The following is a 25002-nucleotide window of genomic DNA, read 5'->3' as shown; positions in this document are numbered from 1 at the left end:
TTTTCCTCATCAAGTTCTTGCTGGGATTCCGTCTCTTTGTCTTTTTATCTTGGGGGGGGTGGGTGTCCCCTGATAGGGATTTGGAATTCTTAGACACAGTGCCTTGATTACTTTGGGTTTAGAGTGTTTTATAAGTCCCTCTTCCATTTTATTGAATTTCACCTTTCAGCTACCTTCAACACAACTCATCATGACACCCTAATAAAAAGACTCCATGATGCTGGCATAATATGAACGTCTCTCAACTGAATCACATCATACCTTCAAAATAGAAGCAATGTCATCCATACTCCCCCTTTCTCATCCAAACCATACTTCACAAAAGCAGGGGTCTCTAAAGACTTTATCATATCACTCATGCTTTTCAACATCTACATGAAGTCATTACCAGCATCTTAAATTGAAGGCGTTCAAAACTGAAATACTCACATGTGGCAATTGGAAAAATGATGACACACTCTGCGCCTTGCCTATATTAGGAATTATAAACATATATATAATTCCTAACATGTACATAGATTACTGCATAGGTTGCGCATTGATTATATGCTTAAGGGACTCTGTTCTAATTTATTGATCAAAATGTGTAAATATGATCATAACAATTGTATCAATGAGTGATTGTCTATTGAAATATTGAGGAAAATATAAAATTAAATACACTTAAATAAAGAAATGATTTAATTAAAAATCATAGAATTACCAATACATATTAATTACTATTAATAAATAAATAAATTAGCTTTATGTACAACAACAATTAAAATGACTGAGTTTCTAAATATTTAACCATGCATGTACACAGAGGACTTTCTATAATCCAATGTCATATCTCTCTATTATTTTCCACATACATGTATACCATCCTATGTAGGTATATATCTATATATTTATTACTTTACTCGGACTGTAGATAAAAAAAAAATCAACTCTCTTCAAGTCACTTCTCTATTTCTCATCCTATACTTCTTTCAATATATTCTGTACCTCCGTGCTTTGATTAATACCAAACCTCATTTTACTACTGTGATCTGCTGAATAACCCTTTGTAGAGTCTCCCTTCCTCTATCCCTGCCTAATACGACCCAGTCCAACCAACAGACTCAAATGCCTACCACTCTAATAAACAACTTATATTTCCCCATACTAATCCATCACTAATCCACCTTGGGTTCTGGAGTAATCAAAAAGCGATTCAACACCGAGTCAGGGTAGTAAGTGCCATATAAAAAAAAAGTACAATTACAGTTTAACTGTCTGTTGCTGAAGATAATGTCTTCAGTTACATTACAAAGAGTGACAGTCCCTTGCCGTGATTATGATTGAGTGGCTTTCACATGTGTCTCAGTTCCCTTCTCCTAACTCAATAGATGTTCTCCCTCCCTATTCTTGTGTTTGTTCCGTCTCTTGAGCATAGCTTCTTTACATCAATTCAGATTGGAAGACGCGTATCCTTCCCCAGCTGAAATAAGGGCTCCACATTTATAGTTGTGTTTCAGCGCTGCATGGGAGTGAATCTCTTTATTCTCTCTCTATTGGGTTCCGTATTTCTCTCTTGTCTCTCCCCGTCTGCTCATAGCCACCCACCAAACTCATCCCTTGATCCACACTCCTCCCAACTACCGGTTTCATTATTGTTGATATATTTCTTATGTTTTTTTTAAATATTGACTGGCAGGTGCACACTGCTGCTCATCGGGTATCTTCCTCATCCATTACTTCCTACTGCTCGCCTTCCCATGCCAATTTTATTTCGTATTCCTTTTGTTATTTTTGCGAGATCAATTTGCCATCACCTCACCATCCCTCTGCCTCTCTAACCTTTTTCTTGATTGCTTTTTCTGAGGCACTGCAGCTGCTCACATCTGCATGTCTGCTTGCCTTTACCTTTCCATGTGAAATGCCACACATAATTATTTTTCTTAATAATTCTCTGCTTCGAAGTGACCATATACCATCTTGGAAACTTAAATTTAAAAGAAAGTAACAAAAATGGCCATCTCTAATGATTTTTTTTGGTGTTAGAAAAATCAGAGTAGCCACCTTTGAATGGCTTTCCTTAAAACAAAAGAAAAATCATTTAAAAGTGCCACCGGTTCTGCACGTAGACACAAGCATGGTGTGCATACAGTGGAGAAAAAACATTGTCTAAGCCATTAGATTTCATGGGAGAGAGCTACTGGCTTTGCCAGTGCCTATTCTCTAATTGTGCTGATAAGGTTGTAAGCAGTGAGGCAGTTCTAACGCAGTTTGGAAGCAGCCATGCTGCCATTAGCATTAGCCTTTGGAGTTTAATGGCAGTTCTCCATCTAGGTTGATGACGCCTATTTATATTTCCCTTTTGTTTGTGGGTAGAGACTGGTTAGGTACCCAAGAATGCACCTTACAGGGAATACTTCTTGAGGACCTCTTAGGAAGTACTACTTTTACTAAGATTTAGATGTTCGTTTTCCTGAAATTTTAACTTCCCACATTCTTTTTTCTCTCTTTTCCATTTTACCTCGTGTCTCCTAATATGTTTCTTTGTGATTTGTGTTTTGCCTGTCACTTGTTGCAGGTAGTCTGCCTTTGCAGAACTATGCCTTGGGACAGCAGAAGGTCAGAATGCAGGGGCTGAGCCACTTCTACCAAATCAGTACTATCACACCAAAAATACCTGACTAGATCAGAGTGCCTTTCTTGCCCGCCAAACCTTACAGAGTGACAAGTTATTGTGGCAACCCAAAAGGCATGAAACTCTAGCCCCCTCTCAGGAAACAGTGGAATACAGGTCAGTCCTTTTCACACATTATCTCAGTCATACATACACATAGCAATAGTAAAAAAGCCACAATGAAAGTACACAATATATTTATTGCAACTAACATAGGGGGTCATTACGACATTGGCGGGCGGTTGAAGCCGCCCGCCAAGGTTTGACCGCCGGGCGGCCGCCAATGCAGCCACACTCGCGCCACGGCCATTATGAGATCCCCTCTGGGCTGGCGGGCAGAAACCTGGTTTCCGCCCGCCGCCCAGCGGGGATCTCGGCCGCAACACAGGAGCCGGCTCCAAATGGAGCCGGCGGTGTTGCGGTTTTCACTGTCTGCATAGCAGACAGTGAAAAGCTGCACGGGCCGTGGCAGGGAGCCCCTGCACTGCCCATGCCGGTGGCATGGGCAGTGCAGGGGCCCCGCGACTCCCCTTTCTGCCAGCCTTTTCATGGCGATTCTTATCGCCATGAAAAGGCTGGCGGGAGGGGGACTCGTAATCCCCTGGGCAGCGCTGCAAGCAGCGCTGCCCTGGAGGATTACTCCCGCCAGGACAAAAGTGGTGGGAAACCGCCGGTCCCGGCGGTGCGACCGCAGCGGAACGACCGCAGCGGAACGTAATCCCCCCTGGAAGCACCGCCAGCCTGTTGGCGGTGCTTCCTCCAAAACAGCCCTGGCGGTAATGACCCCCATAGTCTTTTAGGAAGCAAAGTAGCTGTATTTACAATGCTGGCAATAATTATGAAAATCAGAATAGCAGTTAGGAAACTGTTTAATACAAATAATGACACCATAATGCAAATCTAGTGGCCTAAATTGTGCTGGAAGGCTATTATTATTATTATTATTATTTATGATCTCTGGGAGTGGAGAACTCCCATGCGTCTGTTTGCGTAGTCATGTGATCCTCATACAGAAGTGTAAACCCATTTTACACAGGCTGCATGCTTCTGTTCGGTGTCAGCTCTGCTGGAATCCTCCACTCTAAAAGTAAACACTATGGGAGCTAATCTATAAGTGAACTTGAAACTGTGAAAGGCTACTGTGTTATGTCTATAAGAGCCTAAGAATGATTGCTGAATGAACAAAAACAACACCTGGCACTTGTGAGCAGGCCAAGAATGTACAGACAGAACGTGGCTGCACAGCAAGTGAGAATGGGAGTTTTGTATTTTGAGAAAACATTGTTTTTTTTCTTCGAAAAAGCATCTTACAATTACAGTGTAATAGCTTGAACAGGTGGGTCAATAGTAATACACAGGCCTTTTTCTTGTGACAACTTGAGGTGAGATTGGCAGTTTGTTTCAATACGAATTAGAATATGTGTACAATTGTTTTGGTAGGCTCCTTTCTGTACCAGTTCTAAATTCATTTTCAGGAAAATAAATGTCTCAGACTCTATATAGAACATCTCTAGTAAACATAGATACTTATATCAGCTAGATATTGTTTAACGGACCCAGTATGAACAACTTCTAAGGATGATTTCCAATATAATGTTTCAGGCCTACGGCACAGTTCCTTTGACTTAGATTTTCTGTTTCTCGTTGCCTCAGAAAGATTTTAGTGATATGTATTGAAAGGTTTTGATGGAGGTATCTAGGGCCTCTACTCTTCAGTTTAAGGAACAGTTAGAGCAAATAATGTAGCTACATAGTCAGTGTTATTTAATGGGAATTTAGAGTTTATATAATTTCAAAAAACAACTTTGCCATATTCAGTGCTGGAAGGTTTGATTTGTAAGGTAAAAGCGTTCATATTATTCTTAGTCAAACGGCTGTGGAGGACTGACACTTTTCCTTAGCTAAATAGTCTTCCAGATGAAAGCTTACTCTATGAGGTGCTCCATTTCAGAGATGGGTTGGATCCAGTTTATCAGATTTCTGGCTTGACGTGCTTCATTAAGGTGAATGACGGATGCTGTCCATGTTATGTGAATATAAAAGTTTTCATGTCTTATCTTTTATCAGCTTGCTTGTGATTGTAAAGAATTTTAGACCCACTATTTAAAAAATATAATATTTCATCTTCTTAAAATGCTGCAGAGCGCTTAGGACAAGTATTTGATGTGTCTGTTGGTTTGGCTCTGTTTTTATGTGATTACTGGTTGTATTATAACTCCCATTTTCAACTTGAATTAAGATTAACACATTGTAAAGCCCTGGAATGAACTCACTCTGCGTATTCAAATATGAGATTTCAGCTGGCACGTTCCAGGGCATGCTGATTCTTAGGTAGAACTGCAAGCGCTTTGACCTGTTGTAAGTATTGTGGGCTTTTAACCACATCCATCTTACACCCATCACTTTCACTCATTCGTTGGCTTGCCTTTCAAAAATCACTTGCTGTCATTGGTAAATGCTTTATATTTGTCCCACCTTGAGGCTGTTTTTGTCACGCCATGCAGACTGCCCCTTTAACATGGATTATTGCGCGATTGCTGAAATACTTCAGCGAGGCGAACAATTTTTTTTTCTCTTCTCCCTTCGTGCTGCATGGCAGCCATGCCGCTCACGGCGCGAACAGGCACAACAGCGTGAACTCGATCGGCGGTATTGGAGCACTGGTCACATTGTTGACAGTTACTTGATCAGAGTAATTTCTTGTGGCTCTCCCCTTAAAACACTTGAAATTGGTAAATGTTTCCATAAAACAGAAATCCTCAAGCAGCTTTCTCGGCACAGCAGGAGAGCCAATACTACAATATTCACTGCACTCTGAAAACCAGCCCATGATGCTTTGCGGGGCATTACTTTTAGAAATCATTTTTGCTGCTAACTCAGCCTGTGGTGGTCCTAGGACAATGGGACACCACCAAAACGTTGAGAATGACACACTCTTTCTGTCTAGGTCTCTGGGTCCCCACACAAGGTTAGTAGGGGGCCCAAAGTAATAACCCCTCCCACCACTCTGTATCTTTTTAAGCACTTTCATGGCTAGTGCGTTTTTTTTACAGCTGGGAATAGCTTGTGTTTTAAGGGCCTTGTTTGTAATATCATTACTACAGGCCTGCTATTTCTGAAAATATGTAATGTACTAAGCGCTCTAGGAGCTAAATATGTGGTTACACTGCATTATTTATTGTAATTTGCTTTTTGTGTAGTTATGCTCTGTAGGGGCTAACTTCATAGTTACATGACCATGTTTCTTACAAATACTATTTTCATTGTGGTATCCTCTTGAGACTGTTCTAAGCATTGCAGTCAAATCATCATATTAAAATATTTGTGGCACGGACACTTCCCCCATAATGCTTTACTGGGCATTACTTTTTCAAAACATTTTTGCTTATAACTTAGCCTTTGTTGGTCCTAAGACAATGGGACCACCTTCAAAACATTGACCACAATATGCTTTCTGTCTACATCATCTCTGGGCCCCTACACTGTGTTAGTTGGGACTCCAAATTAATAGCCCCTACCACCATTAATTATATTTTTAAGCTCTCTCATGGTTAGAACTTTTGTTTTACAGCTGGGAGAAGTTATGTTTCATGGGCCATGTTTTTAACTTCATTGCATTAGGCCTGCTAGCCTCGAAAATCTTTTATGCACTATGTCCTCTAGGGGCTAAATATATGGATACATTACTTTCTCCCATTCTTTTTTCATGTGATGGTGCTTTCTAAGGGCTGACTGTATGGTTACATGACCATGTTTCTTCCAAATGCTATTTTTATTGTGCTGTCCTGTAGGGGCTGTTATAAGCATTGCAGTCAACATAATATAATATTTGTGGCACGAAAACTCACCCCATAATTCTTTCAGGGCATTACTTTTACAAAACATTTTTGCTCTTAACTCAGCCTGTGTTATGTTCCTAGGACAATGGGACCACCTTCAAAACGCTCTGTAAACATTATCACTGGGTCCCACACTAGATAATGGGGACCCCAAAATAATGACCCCGACCATTCAGTGTCTTTTAAGCTTTGAAAAAATAATTTTGTGACCCCTTCCCCTTTGCGAATGAGTTACCATCCACTTCAAGTGGATGGTAACTGCGAGTTGATTTGCGACCGCTTTCAACTTAAATCGCGGTGCGAGTCGCAAATAGGAAGGGAACACCCCTTCCTATTTGCGAGTCGGAAACACATTTTGCGAGTCGGTTCCGACTCGCAAAATGTGTTTCTGCATCGCTTGAGGGCTTTTGCACCTTGCAAACGGCGTTTTTCGCCGTTTGCGAGGTGCAAAAGCCTACCTACATCTGGCCCCATGTTTCTTATAAATGATAATTGTGTTATGGCACCCTCTAGGGGGTGTTTTGAGCATTACCATCTAATGTCAAAAGTTTTTTTCTGATAAAGGATTATATGATAATTGTATATGTTTTAATTATCTCTCCTTATTAAAAGTATGACCATAATTCAGGTCAATTTAACATCCTTATTACACTATGACCGTTTGATCACTCTTATTATGTTTGGATGACCCTTCTAGTTTATTTCTTCTCTGTGGCTGTCTTGTGTCTATTTTTGGGGAATTGTGCTATTCAGCCAGCAACTCTGATGGTGGGGTGGTGAAAGTGGTATTCTATTGGAATTAGCATGGGAGATTTAAATTAGGATGCTAAATGGCAACATTTTCATTTTTTGCTGCAGATCGAGGTACAAGGGAATTGGAAGTACTTGAGTTATATGCAGGGCCACTGGAATTATATGGCAGGAAAAGATAAAATTATGAGGCATGTTTGACCAATTTATGTGGCAAGGAAAGTCCAGTTATGACTTTACAATGCCAATAGCTCTAACTCAAGCAAATGCGATACCTATTGCATTGCAAATGCTTTTTTTTTTATGCTCCCCTTACCACACAATTTTTACTTCAGCACTATATGGAGCAATATGGATCTGGGCTATCAGCGACCATATCATTAATCCATAATGTTTCAGATTTTCCCTCAAAGGCTCATTGACATCTAACTTTGCAATAATGTCTTCAACAGTGAAATATCCGTTTGAAATCTTAACAAACATAGTATTGCCGCCTTCATCCTCTAACCTCCTGAGTACCACCTTTATGGTCATAGCGTGTACGTTGCACGTCCTGATTTAAAGAATATAAGTGATCTGAATTTTATATTGTTTTTGATATGCCTATAGTTGACTGTTATTTGGTTACTGGTGGATTATACTTTATGACTTTGTGGGGGAAGTATGTTTCCCTTGCTAAAGTTTCTCGCTCCCTCTGTCTCTCTCTCTCTTCCCTCCCTCTCTTTCTCCGCCACCTTATTCTCCTGTTTGTTTTTCCAAGGTTGAATTACAAAGCGCAATCTCATAGAGACTTAGTAACTGTTACTTTCCCGGATCTGCTCTTTCTAATCTGGAAAACTGATATGAAGTTTTCTTTAAACAAAAACAAAAGAATAATAACAATGGATTTGAATATGAATGGAGCACAATCAATCTTTCAAACAGTTTTGAACTTTCAGTATTTCATTTGTTACCCTCTAGGTTGTCTAGATGTGAAAGTGAATGTGGAGAGACATTATCAGAAATTAAGAAGATTTTTAATGCTTTGCAAAAAAAGAAGTCTGTATCTACAAGCAAACTCGCTGCCTGCCTGGGACTGAAACGTAAGTATGAGGATTTATTTGCACATGTGACATTTGTATTGACCCTCATGAACTCTACAGGAAAAGATATAAAATGTCAATTATGTTTCTGAAACTTAAACCATTCACCTAAATTTATCCTGAAATGCTGAGGAAATGGGTCTTGGCCAGATGGCCATCATGCTAGATCTATGTGCTCTGACTGCTCAAACTGTATGTGTAATAGGCTAATACCTGATTGGCATATGTAGCTTGCCTATGAGTCATTCTTATGCATGGCCATAGCCACGGGGTATTGAGCAGGGCCAGGCCATCCCATATTTTTATCTGGTCTCCTAAACCTGATGGCTCATTTTTGGTTCTACTTCAGGGTTTTCAACTTGAGGGTGTTGTTTATGGCCTTCTTTGAGGACTTCATTTGGGACTACTATCTGTCTTCATGCATGTTCTCAAGTTTCACAAGTTTGTGGGAGGTTAGCTTATTTTTTCTAGTCTTGTGAATTGAGTTCCAGGGACTGGTTTCACAACCTTCCTGCCCAACCACAGTATCTGCTTGCTCTCAGCCATGCACTTATTTTATGTTTCCTGTCACAGTACATAGTGAAAATCGAATTAAATAGCCTTGGTGTTCTGTCACTAGATGTGGGCAAGCTAATGAAGTCACAGCAAAAGCAGAGCCAGATCCGAATTCAGGGTCTGGCTTGGCAATAAAAGCCAACAAGCATTTGCAAAACAATGGGTCTCGTATTTGCTCGAGTTGGTGCTATTAGCGTTGTAAATTCCTAACCGGACTTTTTTTGCCACATAACTTGAAAATCAAAAGTAAAACAGTTTCACATAAGAAAGTCGATTCACAGCATCACGGCTGCCATGCGCATCAGTGATAAGGAGAGACACAAAAAGAAAAAGAAGTTTGCCTGCAGTCAAACTTATCGGCAAAAGTGCAATTAGCCATGTAACAGGGGCGATAGCCAAGACGGTAACAAAACCTCCCCAAGGAGGGACCAACGGAAACCATTTACCAATGTCATCAAGGGATTTTTGAAGGGCAAGCCCACAAACGAGTGATAATGATGGGCGTTGTTAAAAGACCAGATACATACCAACACGCCTGAAAAGCAGCGCATGCGTGCTGCTATTTTTTACCTTAAAAGGGGGCAAATGTTCCTGTGCGAGTGAGATACTACTTAAACATTTAATTGCAAATTGATTCAGGTTTCTGTCCCTCACATTTTGAGAAACAGGATTAAGCCTTTAGACAACTATACTCTTTTTTCCACCACTAGACACACTCCAGAGATGCCAGTCAACTGAGGTATACAGCAGAAATTTTGCTGTATGTGGTCTTTAAACATGGAACTTACATTTTGAACAAAATGCCCTCTGCAGCTGTCTGAACTGGTTCAACAATGCACTCAGCAATGGAAAGCCAGCACTACTAGTACTCCAATCTGACCCGGTACGAGGTAGGGAAGCTTTAGCTTGTAATGCAGTACAATCACTCAGAAGAAAAACAGAAATAAAATGATGATTTAAGGTACAACTCGAATGGTTCCACCAGGGCACTGTAAGCCAGACAATAACTGATAAATCAAAAAATTTATATAAACAAAAAAGATAAAACAAGAACAACTCATAGACCAGAAACTTTAAAGAGTTTATCCGCAACTAAAAACTACTGCCCTACAAGACCATCATAAAGGTGTTCAAAGACATTTCAGGAATACTAATTTACTGTTTTTCAACTAAAAGATTATGACAACAAGGGTTTGGACAAAGAGCAACAAGTGATGTTTAATAAACAGGATAACGCACAAGGTAAATTCCTTATGACATGGTTGTCAGTCACGCTTCACATTAGATGTGATACCATTGATGAAAACATTGTACATTCCATCTTTGATTGAAGGTGAACAGCTTCGGGCTAAAAGTGGAAGAGACACCACTGGTGTTAGCAGAATGATATCTCTCCCAGGAACATATAGCAGCATCAGTAGTACCACTGGAAAAAAATCTTTATCTAATGTATTAAGACTTTTAGAGTTTGGTCAGTATCTGAGATAAAAGTTTACAGCCAAGTGGAAGAAAGCAGTGTGTCCAGATAAGGCATTACGGAAGGAAATGAACTACTGCAAGATGACTGAGAAAGTAACGTGTTCTAATAAACTATACCAAAGAATGATCCAGAAAGTCTGACAGCCTTCCAGTAACATATGTCAATGTGCAGTGATGGTTAAAGAGAAGGATTTATACTATTGTCGTTCATGTTCCCCTCTAATGAAAAGTGGTGGCATTTGCCAATCTGCACACAGGGGATGTAGCAAATAACTGCAATTGGTTGCTGTATTTTGTAGGTACATATGCTACATCACTCAAATACAAATATATACCCATAAAAACTGTCAAAAATACAAATCACTTTTTAAAAAGACATTAATATGTCATTGCTCAGTGTGTGGGGTTCCTGACACTGGCACGGCTGAGAGCTTATAGTGTGTGAACAGTGGTGCACTGCTGGAGCTGCGCCCAAAGTTCCAGTACTGGCGCAGCAGATGGTACTGACCGCAAGAACTGAGGTGCTTTGGCAGACAGCATGCGTGGGATTACTGGCACTGCTGAGGGCTTGGAGTGTGTGAATTGTGGTGCACTGATGGAGCTGCACCCCAGGTCCTAGTACTGGAACAGCAGAGTGTACTGACTAAGAATGGAGGTGCTTTGGCAGACAGCATATCTGTGGTTCTGGCACAGCAGACGGCTCTGAGTGTGTGAACTGAGGTGCAAAGATGGAGCTGCGCCCGAGATCCCAGTACTGGAGCAGCAGAGTGTACTGACTGCAAGAACTGAGGTGCTTTGGCAGACAGTGTATGTGGGGTTTCTGGCACTGGCACAGCATGTGTGAACGGTGTTGCACTGATGGAGCTGCGCCCAAGGTCCCAGTAGTGGAGCAGCAGGGTGTAAGGACTGCAAGAATAGGGGTGCTCTGGCAGACCGCGTGTGTGGGGTTCCTGGCACTGGCACGGCTGAGGGCTCGGAATGTGTCCCAGTACTGGAGTAGCAGAGTGTACTGAGTGCAAGAACTGAGGTCTTCTGGCAGACAGCTTGTGTGGGGCTCCTGGCACGGCTGAGAGCTTGGAGTGTGGGAACTGCAGTGCACTGATGGAGCTGCAAGTGGGATCCCAGAATGGAGCATAAGTGGGCACTGTCTCCAAGGATTGCGGAGCCCTGGTAGAGCAGGGTGCCTAGGCTAAAAGCAATTACAAGCTATCCTCCACCCTTGCTCTCAGCTCACAGGCAGGCACACTTAGTAAAGAAAACCCAAGGCAAGGAAGGGCAGGAGCCAGGCAGCTAAGAGAGGGTGCAGAGAGCCATCAAAGACCAAATGTGACCAAGATAGCCTTATTTAGAGCCTTATTTAGAGCTTTGTTTACAACTAAGCTTAGTGGAAGAATGCTCTGCAAATGAAAAGGAAACTTCCCGGGACAGAAGCAAGAAATAAAATAAAACAAAAAAGTCCCCTACAGACCAGATATACAGGACAAAGCGTAATTATACTTTGGTTGGTCCCTGCTCCCACACAGAAGGAGGGACAAAGAGGCATGACTGACCACTAGCAAGCAAGTATTTTTAAATGACACTGAAACTAACACATAAAAAAGCTGGAAACCCACAGAAAGTATACAAGAGGTCGTACGCTTGCGCTCGACCTAAAATTACTAATTTAGTGACCAATTTATACAAAGTAAAACCAGAAAACATGGGGTTAATACTGGCTTCCTTGCTTAACTGAACTTGTTTGATCTTAGGTAAACATTTTATTTCCCTGATTCTCTGATTCTCTTTTTACCGCATATGAAAGTGCCTTCAAATGTGAGGTTAGAACACACGAAGAAACATATTGTGTTTACTTTAATGGCCTATAATGTTGCTCTATCTATAATAAAAATTGGGCCGATACAGGGTGCACATAACAAAGTCATGAATCGCCCTGAAGTTTACTAATGGTATTGTTGCTGTGACGAGGGTAGGAACAGTTCTAAGTTTGTCTGAAAATTATAGAGAGAATTCATTGATCTTTGCATGCACACACATGCATGTGGGCGCACACACACACGCACAAACACACACTCGCTCTCTCTCTCACACATCTTCCCCTACAAGCCCTCTGCCCACTGGTCAGTCACATCTGTGCATATACTCACTCACACCGATACCAAATCAATGGATGCCTTTACATATTTCCACCATCTGCACACATGCACACAACACACACTTACACCTCCCTTAGGCCCATTTTTAACTGAAAATGGCGGAGCGTGACTTTGTGCCAAAATTGGCAGCGCCGCATTCCGTCATTTTCACAACACAGGGATGCCCCATATTTAATTGAATATGGCGCACCCCTGTGTTGTCCCCTGCGCTGGCGCTAAATTGAGCTGCTTAACGCCAACACAGATGTCTGTGTTGAGGTGTTTGATTGTTTATGTGTAGGAAGGTGTCCCTTCCTGCACATATACAATCACTAATGGCGATTTGGCACTTCTAAGTGTGCTCCAGAATGCAGCACACAAAAGTGCCAAAGCGTCATTTTGAAATGATTATGTGCAGAAACGGACACCTTCCCGCACACAAACAATCATGTCTGGCATTTTTCTCTTTCTGTGCGTGCTGCAGAATGCAGTACACATAGAAAAAGAAAAAAACGAGGAGGAATAAAAGTATTCTTCCTCGTTGCACCTTGCCCCTGGGGTGGCGTTAGATTTTGGAGCTGCTTCAGGTTTACGAAAACTTGTAAATCTGAGGCAGTGTCAAAATGCAATGGATATTGCTGTGGCATGCCCACAGCAACAACCATTGCGCGCGCTTCCACGCAAAGGGCTACGTGTGAAGGGGTCATATTTACAAGGTGGCGTTAAGCCACAAAAAGTGGCTTAACGCCTCCTTGTAAATACGGCGCAACGCTTAGAGCCACCTGAACGTCACGCAAAGTGACGCTCCGGTTGCGATAGGCGCTCATAAATATGCTCCTTAATCTTTCTTTCTGTCTCTCTCGTAATACCTCACACTCTAAATATGTCTCACCTGTGCACTCCTAGAACCTCGTGAATGCCCCCATGGTGAGAGGTTTAGAGATCTCTTGGCTGAAAATCGACTTTTCCAAAAGAAAGACTGCCGGTGGCGTGGTAATGTGGTGGAGAGTTTGAATTCTGTGACCTGACCAACCTGCCATGGTTGATTTTGGGGGCTGATGGGGGTGTTTAAATCCGCTCCACATTACTTAGTTGATGTAGTTCCAACAGGAGAGAAATATGTTGTTCTCAAGTTAAGGGTTCCCCACCATAGATTTGTAAAACATCCTTCAGGCTTATACCAGATAGAAAAATTAACACCACAATGTAACTCTAGGTATTGATTACGAAAGTTATTACAACTGAGACTATAGAGGCAGTCATTTCAAAGGACGCACAACTCTTTACAAGCTTCCTGAACACCCCTGAAAGACTCAATGCAAGTACCAGATATAAACGGAGTAACTATTTTATGGTCAAATTAGTTGAGAAATCACTTTCATATGGTCTGCTTCAGGGCATTTTTATGTGTTGTGTGGAGCTAATGATCATGCCATTTGAACTGCAGCCCGCTGCCCAGGAGGTTAGCAAACGTGAAAAAATCCTGTGGTGCCAGCTACCTCCTCTGCTGATCAGGTGGGAAAAAGAATGGAAGGTGAGAAAATGGGTGCCAAGCAGATGCCAGACAAAATCCTAGCCTATTTTAAGCTTGAGAGTCCTTGTGCTGAGCCAGACATCTGTCTCAAGCCAGGCTCAAGCCTTCAGTGGTTCGTCTACCTCTACTCTTGACACAAAACAAAACAAAGCACACTTGTGTTCCTAAAAGAACGAACAAGTTTGTAGATTGGGGCTCAGGTGAGGCCAATATTCAGAGGGAAAGAGGAGTTACTGCTATTGTTAAGAGATAAATGAGAGCCCCTTACAAATGATATAAAGCAATAGAAATTATGGAAAAGAAAAAGATGGCAGGCTTTCAGCTTGTTAAAGGACAACAATATGTTGAAGAATCCAGCTTGTTAAAGAACAACAGTATGTTGAAGAATCCTTCCTTTATTCAGTATGCAGAGGTAGTGTGTGGAAAGAGCTTGCCCCACACCATCTCCTGAAATGCCAATCCCAAGGGCTCTAGTGAGGGTGGGAATGAACATAAGACATGCCTTGTAGTTCACAAACTGTTGGGGCATGATAGATGAAAGGTGGGAATGCTTGTGCATTGGACAAGTGCTCAAGCAGTCGAGCACTGAATAATCATGGTCTACCTTCAGACTGACCCTAAATGTTCCCCTTGCAGTGCAAAGAAGCCACAGCCTGAAGTGAGAATGGGAGATTTTCCTCTAGTACGGTAGCATGTACTCAGCTTAATGGAACACTGAAGCAGGAGATATTACTGCATTAGTGAGGTGTTCCATGGCAAAGTGAGTGCAGAACATATTCTCACAGTGTCAAAGCTTTCATGACTCACAATACTCTGGATTATCATTTTATCTGGTCTGGTTTTTCTATTTTATCTTCAGGTACTTGTAGCCCTCTTTACTGCATTATAAAACCGGGATTACTCATACTATAAGGCAATAAAGAAGCTGGACTGGATGAAATACTCATGTATGGAATCAGGAAACCGGAGAGCTCTCCGGTAATTCCATGATTTTTGATTGGAGAGGATCTGATATTAAAGGAATGGTATTGTTGAGTGCAGATTTTAAAAGGGCACTTTGCTGTGTGTGCCCTAGACCAATCTGAAATAATTGACTAGGAGGGAACAGAAATAATTGTCTTGGACCTCAAACAGCAGAACTATTCAGCAGGCTACGAAGACCTACAGGATATGATGTTAAATAGCAAAGCTGTTTCTCAGGAGACTAAACTTCCAGGATTTGGTATCACACAAACGAGTGATTCTTCAGGCTTCAAATAGCCCACTTGACCTTCGGTCTACAAGACTCCTAAAGACGTGGGCCTTTTGATCGAAGTGCTATATCATGTTTCACAAACTGTACAGAGCCAGACCTCACAGAGCAGAGCTTTTCCTGAAACAATACAAAAAGTATATGTTTTGACGAAAGACAGCAGAGACATCACTATGGTGACCCAGATGAAAGTGATCCATCATATGGCACGAAACATACAGCCTTGACAAGAAACAGAAGCACTACTTCCCAGACTACATAGGGTTGCCATATATAGGGCTCAGAGAGCTTAGCTTTTCCTTAAGTGATTCAAAGTTAAGAGACAGGCCTCATACAGGATATGTATCGCATAGCTCAGGCCTTCGAAAGCAGAGCTATTTCTCAGGTTACACTCATCTGATAGTCTAAGGCTTGACAGTAGAGAGATTACTGCTGTGACACTGCCTGTAAAGGCATATGCATGGTAAAAGTTTATCTGTAAATGGACTGTGTGTGTGTGTGTGTGTGTGTGTGTGAAGTGTGTGTATTAATTTGTATATACGTATTAGTACACACATAAGTTTAATTTTATATATTGTTATATATGTTGTACAGATAAGTAAATATACACACACACACACACACACACACACATATATGTACGTAAATGACTCCCCACACAAAAACCCATGCCCTCCCTAAAAGCTAAAAAACCCTTACCACCCAAAAACCCATACCCACCCTAAACCATAAAAAACTCTTACCACACAAAAACACATAACCACCCTAAAAAACACTTACCACACAAAAACCCATACCCACCCTAAAACCTAAAAAACAAAACACTTACCACCCAAAAACCCATACCCTCCCTAAAACCTAAACATACCATTACCATCCAAAAACCCATAGCCATCCTAAAATCTAAAAATACTATACCACCAAAAAAGCATACCCACCCTAAAACCTAAAAAACCATTTACTACCCAAAAACTTATACCCACAGGGAAAATATAGTTAGGCTTACCTTTTAAACGTACCAAACCGTGAAAATTCACCTGTTATAGTTAGAGTTATCTTAAGTAACTATAAGTCATGCCCTAAGGTAACTATAACTGCAGTTTTTTCCTCAAAAATGTTACTGCAAATATTGCATTGATATTTTTAGTAATGTTATCAAAGATGTCATGAGTGCCTACATTTGTGGGGAATTTAGCAGTGCATGGCGTACGCAAGTTATAGTTATCTTAGGACACAGGGATCAGGGTAACTCTACCCTGGCCCCTTCTGGTTTTTTTTTACCCTTTTTTCAAGTACTCTGCTGAAGCTGAGTCCCAAACTGGCTGCCAACACTTTGTTGAAGTGTTGGCAGCCAGTCAAATCTCAGCACAAGATCAGGAGGGTTCGCAAAGCCTTTGCTTCCCTATAGATACAAATTTGGATTTTCTTTAATTTCTCTAAAACCACTCAACGGATTCACATCACACAGCAAAAGGTTGCGTTCTGGCCCATGAGCTACCTTTCTGCCAAATTTGGTGTACTTCCGTCCAGTGGTTCAGGCGCTATCGCTGTTCACAATCCCTATGGAAAAAATGTATAGGAAAAAAGCGTTTTGGGACACCCCCCTCATTCTCTAGGCCACAGCTTGACCTAAAACTTTCCAAACAGACGCTGAAGTGAGTATCGCATTTTCATGGATAATTTTGTGAAGATTCATCAAACGGCGCCACCAAAAAAAACGCTTTTTCTATAAAAGCTAGGTCCTAATTATAACTACGTTGTGGTGACTGCCACTAGGTAATAAATATATATATAATAATATGTTCGATGGCATGGGTAGCTGCAGATACACATGCTGTGCACATCCCGCCATCTGGTGTTGGGCTCGGAGTGTTACAAGTTGTTTTTCTTCGAAGAAGTCTTTTCGAGTCACGAGACCGAGGGACTCTTCCCATTTCGACTCCATTGCGCATGGGCGTCGACTCCATCTTAGATTGTTTTTTTTCCGCCATCGGGTTCGGACGTGTTCCTTTTCGCTCCGTATTTCGGGTCGGAAAGTTAGTTAGAATCTCGGAAAAATCGTCGCTATTGTTTGCGTTCGGTATCGGGTTAGTTACAACAGATCGACACCGAATTGAGAAGAGCTCCGGTGGCCCGTCGGGGTTTTTCGATTCCCGTCGGGGCCTGGTCGGCCCGGCCACGTGTCTCTTCAAGGCTGATGGAACGGACCCCATTCCGCTTCTGTCCAAAATGCCATAACTAGTATCCATATACAGATCAACACCTGGTCTGTAACTTGTGTTTGTCACCAGAACACAAGGAGGATACTTGTGAGGCCTGTCGAGCGTTTCGGTCGAGGAAGACACTCAGGGACCGAAGACCAAGAAGACTGCAAATGGCATCAGCGCCGACAGGACAAGGGTGTTTCGAGGAGGAGGAAGAAACATTCTCCATCCAGGATTCGGACTCGGAGGATGTCGATCCCGAAGAAACGCCGAAAACCGTGAGTAAGACGTCGAAACAAAAAACTCACGAAAAGACTGCCAAAGCCCAGGGGACGCCACCACCAACAGGCCATGGCTTAACCCAAAAAGTAGGTGACCGTCCATCGGCACCGAAAAAGGGCGAGCTGGTGTCGAAGTCATCCGACTCCGGTCGAGATACAGGCATGCAGCAATCTCGGGCCCGAGAGAGTGGCTCCGAAAAGATTCGGCACCGAGACAGCGGCACCGAAATTGGTCGGCACCGAGAGGGCACTACGCCGAAAAGCAAAAAGATTTTGTCGGAGCCGAAAAAAGCAGCAGAAAAGGTTTCGGTGCCGAAACATCCGGCCTCCGAACCGAAAATGAGTTCCTATTCAGAGGAACAAGGACTGTCCTCTCAAATGAAGACACACAGATTTGAAGAAGAATTACAGACAATAGAGCCAGCTCACACGCAAAGGCGGCTCTTTATTCAGAAAGATACAGGGAAGATCAGCACTCTTCCCCCAATCAGAATGAAACGAAAACTTGCCTTCCAAGACAAGGACAAGGACAAACAGCCACAAGCAAAAGTGGCTAAACAAATAACACCACCATCATCCCCACATCACTCTCCACAACTATCACCGATAGCCACTCCACCAATGATGCAATCCCCAACACATACGGGGATGAGTCAAGATGACCCTGACGCATGGGACCTTTACGACGCACCAGTGTCAGACAATAGTCCTCAATGCTATCCAGCAAGACCCTCGCCACCTGAGGATAGTACAGGCTACATTCAAGTGGTATCAAGGGCAACAGCATTTCACAATGTCAGCCTTCACTCAGAACCCATTGAAGATGACTTCCTTTTTAATACACTGTCGTCTACGCACAGTCAATATCAAAGTCTGCCAATGTTGCCCGGAATGCTAAAACACTCCAAACAAGTGTTTGAAGAGCCTGTCAAAGGGAGAGCGATTACTCCAAGAGTAGATAAAAAATATAAACCGCCACCAACAGACCCAGTGTACATCACACAACAGCTATCACCAGACTCTGTTGTAGTTGGAGCAGTGCGCAAAAGAGCCAACTCTCATACTTCAGGAGACGCGCCACCTCTAGATAAAGAGAGTAGAAAATTCGACGCGGCAGGCAAAAGGGTGGCGGCACAGGCAGCAAACCAGTGGCGTATTGCAAATTCGCAAGCTTTGCTAGCCAGATATGATAGGGCCCATTGGGACGAGATGCAACACCTTATTGAACACTTGCCAAAGGAGTTTAAAAAAAGAGCGCAGCAAGTGGTCGAAGAGGGACAAAATATCTCCAATAATCAAATTCGATCAGCAATGGATGCTGCAGACACAGCTGCTAGAACTGTCAACACAGCAGTAACGATAAGGAGGCATGCATGGCTGCGTACATCAGGATTTAAACCAGAGATACAGCAAGCTGTGCTGAATATGCTATTCAACGGACAGCAGTTGTTTGGGCCGGAGTTGGACACTGCAATTGAAAAACTTAAAAAAGACACTGACACGGCCAAAGCCATGGGCGCGCTCTACTCCCCGCAGAGCAGAGGCACATTTCGAAAAACACAATTTCGAGGGGGGTTTCGAGGGCAAACCACAGAAGCCACAACCTCACAAACAAAGCCCACTTACCAGAGCCAGTATCAGCGGGGAGGTTTTCGGGGACAATATAGAGGAGGACAGTTTCAAAGAAACAGAGGAAAGTTCCAAAGTCCCAAAACTCCTCAAAACAAACAGTGACTTCAAGGTCACAAATCCCCAACACACAACACCTGTGGGGGGGAGACTAACCAAGTTTTACACACATTGGGAGGAAATAACAACAGACACTTGGGTCTTAGCAATTATCCAGCATGGTTATTGCATAGAATTTCTCAAATTCTCTCCAAACGTCCCACCGAAAACACACAGTATGTCAAAACAACATATAGATCTTCTAGGACTAGAAGTTCAGGCATTGCTACAGAAAGAAGCAATAGAATTAGTACCAAAAGATCAATTAAACACAGGAGTTTACTCGCTGTACTTCCTGATACCCAAAAAGGACAAGAGCCTGAGACCGATACTAGATCTCAGAACATTAAATACCTACATCAAATCAGACCATTTTCACATGGTTACTCTACAAGACGTAATCCCACTGCTCAAACAACAAGACTACATGACAACACTAGACCTAAAGGATGCATATTTCCATATACCAATACATCCTTCACACAGAAAGTACCTAAGGTTTGTATTCCAAGGGATACATTACCAATTCAAAGTGTTGCCATTCGGAATAACAACTGCGCCAAGAGTTTTTACAAAATGCCTGGCAGTAGTAGCTGCACATATCAGAAGGCAGCAAATACATGTGTTCCCATACCTAGACGATTGGTTAACCAAAACCAATACGCTAAAACGGTGTTCACAACACACAAAATATGTCATAGAAACCCTACACAAACTAGGTTTCTCAATCAACTACGCAAAGTCACACCTGCAGCCGTGCCAAACACAGCAATACTTAGGAGCAACAATCAACACAGCAAAAGGGATTGCTACTCCAAGTCCACAAAGAGTACAAACATTTCACAATGTAATACAAACCTTGTATCCAAAACAAAAAGTACAAGTCAAAATAATACTGAAACTACTAGGCATGATGTCCTCATGCATAGCCATTGTCCCAAATGCAAGGTTACACATGCGGCCCTTACAACAGTGCCTAGCATCACAATGGTCACAAGCACAGGGTCAGCTTCTAGATCTGGTGTTGATAGACCGCCAAACATACATCTCGCTTCAATGGTGGAGCAGTATAAATTTAAACCAAGGGCGGCCTTTCCAAGACCCATTGCCACAATACGTGATAACAACAGATGCTTCCATGACAGGGTGGGGAGCACACCTCAATCAACACAGCATCCAAGGACAATGGAACATACAGCAAAAACAGTTACACATAAATCACCTAGGTGGAGAAGTGTGGCTGGTGGAGAAGTGTGGCTCAATGGTTAGAGCGGCAGACCCTGAAGCAGAGATCCGGCTCAAGACCAGGGTTCAAGTCCTGCTTCGGCAGGTCTTGGGCTCAATTCCCCTTGACCAGATTATTCTCGCCTCGGTGCCTAATCTAATTCATGGGTCCCACTCTGCAACTCTGGGCAATAGCTTGCTTAATCTCCACAACGGCACCAACAGCGCTTGGATGCCTGGCTTCACCCTGGGGGTGCTCAGGAGTGGGCGCCTCACAGGGAAAAGCCAGGAGGGGTTCCATAGCGGCATGAGTACAGCGCCTTGAGACCCTAACGGGTGAGTAGTGCGCTATACAAGTGCTAATTTACATTTTAGAACTGTTAGCGGTATTTCTAGCGCTGAAAGCATTTCAACCCATGATAACCCACAAATACATTCTTGTCAAAACAGACAACATGACAACAATGTACTACCTAAACAAACAAGGAGGGACACACTCAACACAGTTGTGTCTCCTAACACAGAAAATATGGCATTGGGCGATTCACAACCACATTCGCCTAATCAGTTAGCAGACAATCTCTCACGGGATCACCAACAGATCCACGAATGGGAGATTCACCCACAAATACTGAACACTTACTTCCAAATTTGGGGAACACCACAAATAGATCTATTTGCAACGAAGGAAAACTCAAAATGCCAAAACTTCGCATCCAGGTACCCACAACATCAGTCTCAGGGCAATGCGCTATCGATGAACTGGTCAGGGATATTTGCTTACGCTTTTCCCCCCTCTCCTTCCATATCTAGTAAACAAGTTGAGTCAAAACAAACTCAAACTCATACTAATAGCACCAACATGGGCAAGGCAACCTTGGTACACAACACTACTAGACCTGTCAGTAGTACCTCGTGTCAAACTACCAAACAGACCAGATCTGTTAACACAACACAAACAACAGATCAGGCATCCAAATCCAGCATCGCTGAATCTAGCAATTTGGCTCCTGAAATCCTAGAATTCGGACACTTAGACCTCACACAAGAATGTATGGAGGTCCTAAAACAGGCTAGAAACCCTACCACTAGACACTGCTATGCAAATAAATGGAAAAGATTTGTCTATTACTGCCATAATAATCAAATTCAACCCTTACACGCATCTACAAAAGATATAGTAGGATACTTACTACATTTGCAAAAAGCAAAACTAGCTTTCTCTTCCATAAAAATACATCTTGCTGCAATTTCAGCTTACCTGCAAATTACGCACTCAACTTCATTATTTAGGATACCAGTCATAAAAGCGTTTATGGAAGGCCTAAAGAGAATTATACCACCAAGAACGCCACCAGTTCCTTCATGGAACCTCAACATTGTCTTAACACGACTCATGGGCCCACCTTTTGAGCCCATGCACTCTTGTGAAATGCAATACTTAACGTGGAAAGTTGAATTTTTAATTGCCATCACATCTCTAAGAAGAGTGAGTGAAATTCAAGCGTTTACCATTCAAGAACCATTTATTCAAATACACAAAAATAAAGTTGTTCTACGAACAAATCCCAAATTTTTACCAAAAGTAATCTCACTGTTCCACTTGAATCAAACTGTAGAATTACCAGTGTTCTTCCCACAGCCAGATTCTGTAGCTGAAAGAGCACTACATACATTAGACATCAAAAGAGCACTAATGTACTACATTGACAGAACAAAACTAATTCGAAAGACAAAACAACTATTTATCGCCTTTCAAAAACCTCATACAGGAAATCCAATTTCAAAACAAGGCATTGCTAGATGGATAGTTAGGTGCATTCAAACCTGCTATCTTAAAGCTAAAAGAGAACTGCCTATTACACCAAAGGCACACTCAACCAGAAAGAAAGGTGCTACCATGGCCTTTCTAGGAAATATTCCAATGAACGAAATATGTAAGGCAGCGACATGGTCTACGCCTCATACATTTACCAAGCACTACTGTGTAGATGTGCTAACTGCACAACAAGCAACAGTAGGTCAAGCTGTACTAAGAACATTATTCCAAACTACTTCAACTCCTACAGGCTGAACCACCGCTTTTGGGGAGATAACTGCTTACTAGTCTATGCACAGCATGTGTATCTGCAGCTACACATGCCATCGAACGGAAAATGTCACTTACCCAGTGTACATCTGTTCGTGGCATGAGTCGCTGCAGATTCACATGCACCCACCCGCCTCCCCGGGAGCCTGCAGCCGTTTAGAAGTAGATCTTAAACAATTGTACATTTGTAAATATATTATATATATACACATGCTTTGCACATCCACCTCACAGCCTAAACAACCCCAGCAATATTATCCAAGAGGATCATTTAGAGGTTCTTACCGAGGCCAACACTTTAGAGCCAGAAGAAAATCTTATACCTCAAAGAGTGTCGCCACTCCCCCAAAACAATGACTTCCTCAACATCCCACAATCCCACACATCTTCTGTGGGAGGAAAACTGCAACAATTCCACTCTCACTGGCAAAATATCACCACAGATCAGTGGGTACTTTCAATTATGCCTAGAACTCATTTCTAATCCACCAAACATTCCCTCTCGCTCTCACAGACTCTCCCCAGAAAACAATGTTCTGCTAAAACAAGAGGTACAATCTCTATTACTAAAGGGAGCAATACAAACAGTTCCAATATCACAACAGGGAACTGGAATATATTCACTATATTTCCCGATACCAAAAAAGGATGGTACTCTCAGACCCATTCCAGATCTCAGACCCCTAAATCTATATATCCTGTCAGAACATTTTCACATAGTCACTGTACAGGACGTAATTCCCCTACTACAAAACCAAGACTACATGACTGCCTTGGATCTCAAAGATGCTTACTTTCATATTCCCATACATCCAGCTCATTGCAAATACCTATGATTTCTAATAGATGGCAAACATTACAAATTCAAGGTACTTCCCTTCGGCATAACAACAGCTCCAGGGGTTTTCACAAAATGTCTAGCTGTAGTAGCAGCTCCCCTCAGAACACAACACATACATGTCTTTCCTTATCTAGACGGTTGGCTAATAAAATCAATCAATATTATACAGAGCCAACAACACACTCAATGCACAATAGATACTCTGCACACATTAGGGTTCACAATCAATTCCCAGAAATCTCATCTTCAACCAGCACAGGTTCACCCTTACCGAGGTACCATTCTCAAAACTCAAAAAGTGTTAACCTACCCAAATCCACAAAGGATACAGGATTTTCAAAACATCATATCACAGATACATCCCAATCAAACTTAAACAGTAAGATTTATCATGAAACTGTTGGGAATAATGGCATCATGCATAGCAATAGTACTGCATGCACGATTAAACATGAGACCACTGCAACAGTGTCTCTCACAACAATGGTCTCAAGCACAGGGTCCATTACAGGATCTAGTGTTGCTAGACCGCCAAACTCACAAATCTCTACAATGGTGGAATCACAACAACTTAATAAAAGGGTGGTAATTTCAAGACCCTGTGCCTAACTGCATAATAACAGGAGATGCGTCAATGACAGGTTTGGGAGCTCATCTCAACAACTTAACCATACAAAGGGAATGGAATTCAATGCAATTAACTTACCACATAAACCATTTAGAATTGTTAGCTGTGTTTCTCGCCCTAAAAGCTTTTCAACCTCTCCTCTCCTCAGGCACAAAACAGTATTAATAAAGACATACAGTATGACAACAATGTATTATCTGAAGAAATAGGAAGGAACACATTCATCCCAATTGTCCCTTCTAGCCCAAACAATATGGAAATGGGCGATTCACAATCAAATTTTCCTGCTAGCGGAATACATCCCAGGGATACACAACCAGCTAGCAGACCTACTAAGCAGGACGCAGCAACAAATACACGAATAGGAAATTCACCCAAAGGTACTTCAACAGTACTTTCAAATGTGGGGAACACCAGACAAAGAGCTTTTTGCAACAAGCGAAAACGCAAAATGCCAAAACTTTGCATCCAGACACCCACACACTCTGTCCAAGGGCAGTGCTCAATGGATTAACCAGTCAGGGATATTTGCTTACACTTTCCCCCTCTCCCATTAATTACATTTGTGGTCAACAAACTGCGTCACACCTCTCTCACCATGATACTCATAGCTCCCAAGTGGGCACGACAAGACTGGTACACAACACTCCTAGATCTGTCAGTAGTACCCCCATCGCAAACTTCCAAACAGACCAGATCTGTTAACACAGAACAAGGGACAAATCAGGCAT

At 42.2% G+C, this 25002-nt stretch overlaps 1 protein-coding gene across 3 annotated transcripts in view; it reads left to right on the top strand.

Annotated features, from left to right (window-relative positions):
- Window positions 1-25002, top strand: part of LOC138265818 (ubiquitin carboxyl-terminal hydrolase 12A-like) — a 735388-nt gene that overhangs the window by 152173 nt on the left and 558213 nt on the right. For all 3 annotated transcript variants that reach the window (XM_069213886.1, XM_069213884.1, XM_069213885.1), the window contains one exon: window positions 8203-8324. In XM_069213886.1, the coding sequence (XP_069069987.1) occupies window positions 8203-8324 (122 nt within the window). The remainder of the gene's footprint in view (window positions 1-8202; window positions 8325-25002) is intronic.

This window comes from Pleurodeles waltl, chromosome 11 (assembly GCF_031143425.1).
Source record: "Pleurodeles waltl isolate 20211129_DDA chromosome 11, aPleWal1.hap1.20221129, whole genome shotgun sequence".
Classification (NCBI taxonomy): domain Eukaryota; kingdom Metazoa; phylum Chordata; class Amphibia; order Caudata; family Salamandridae; genus Pleurodeles; species Pleurodeles waltl.
This window is presented reverse-complemented; position numbering and strand designations above follow the sequence as displayed.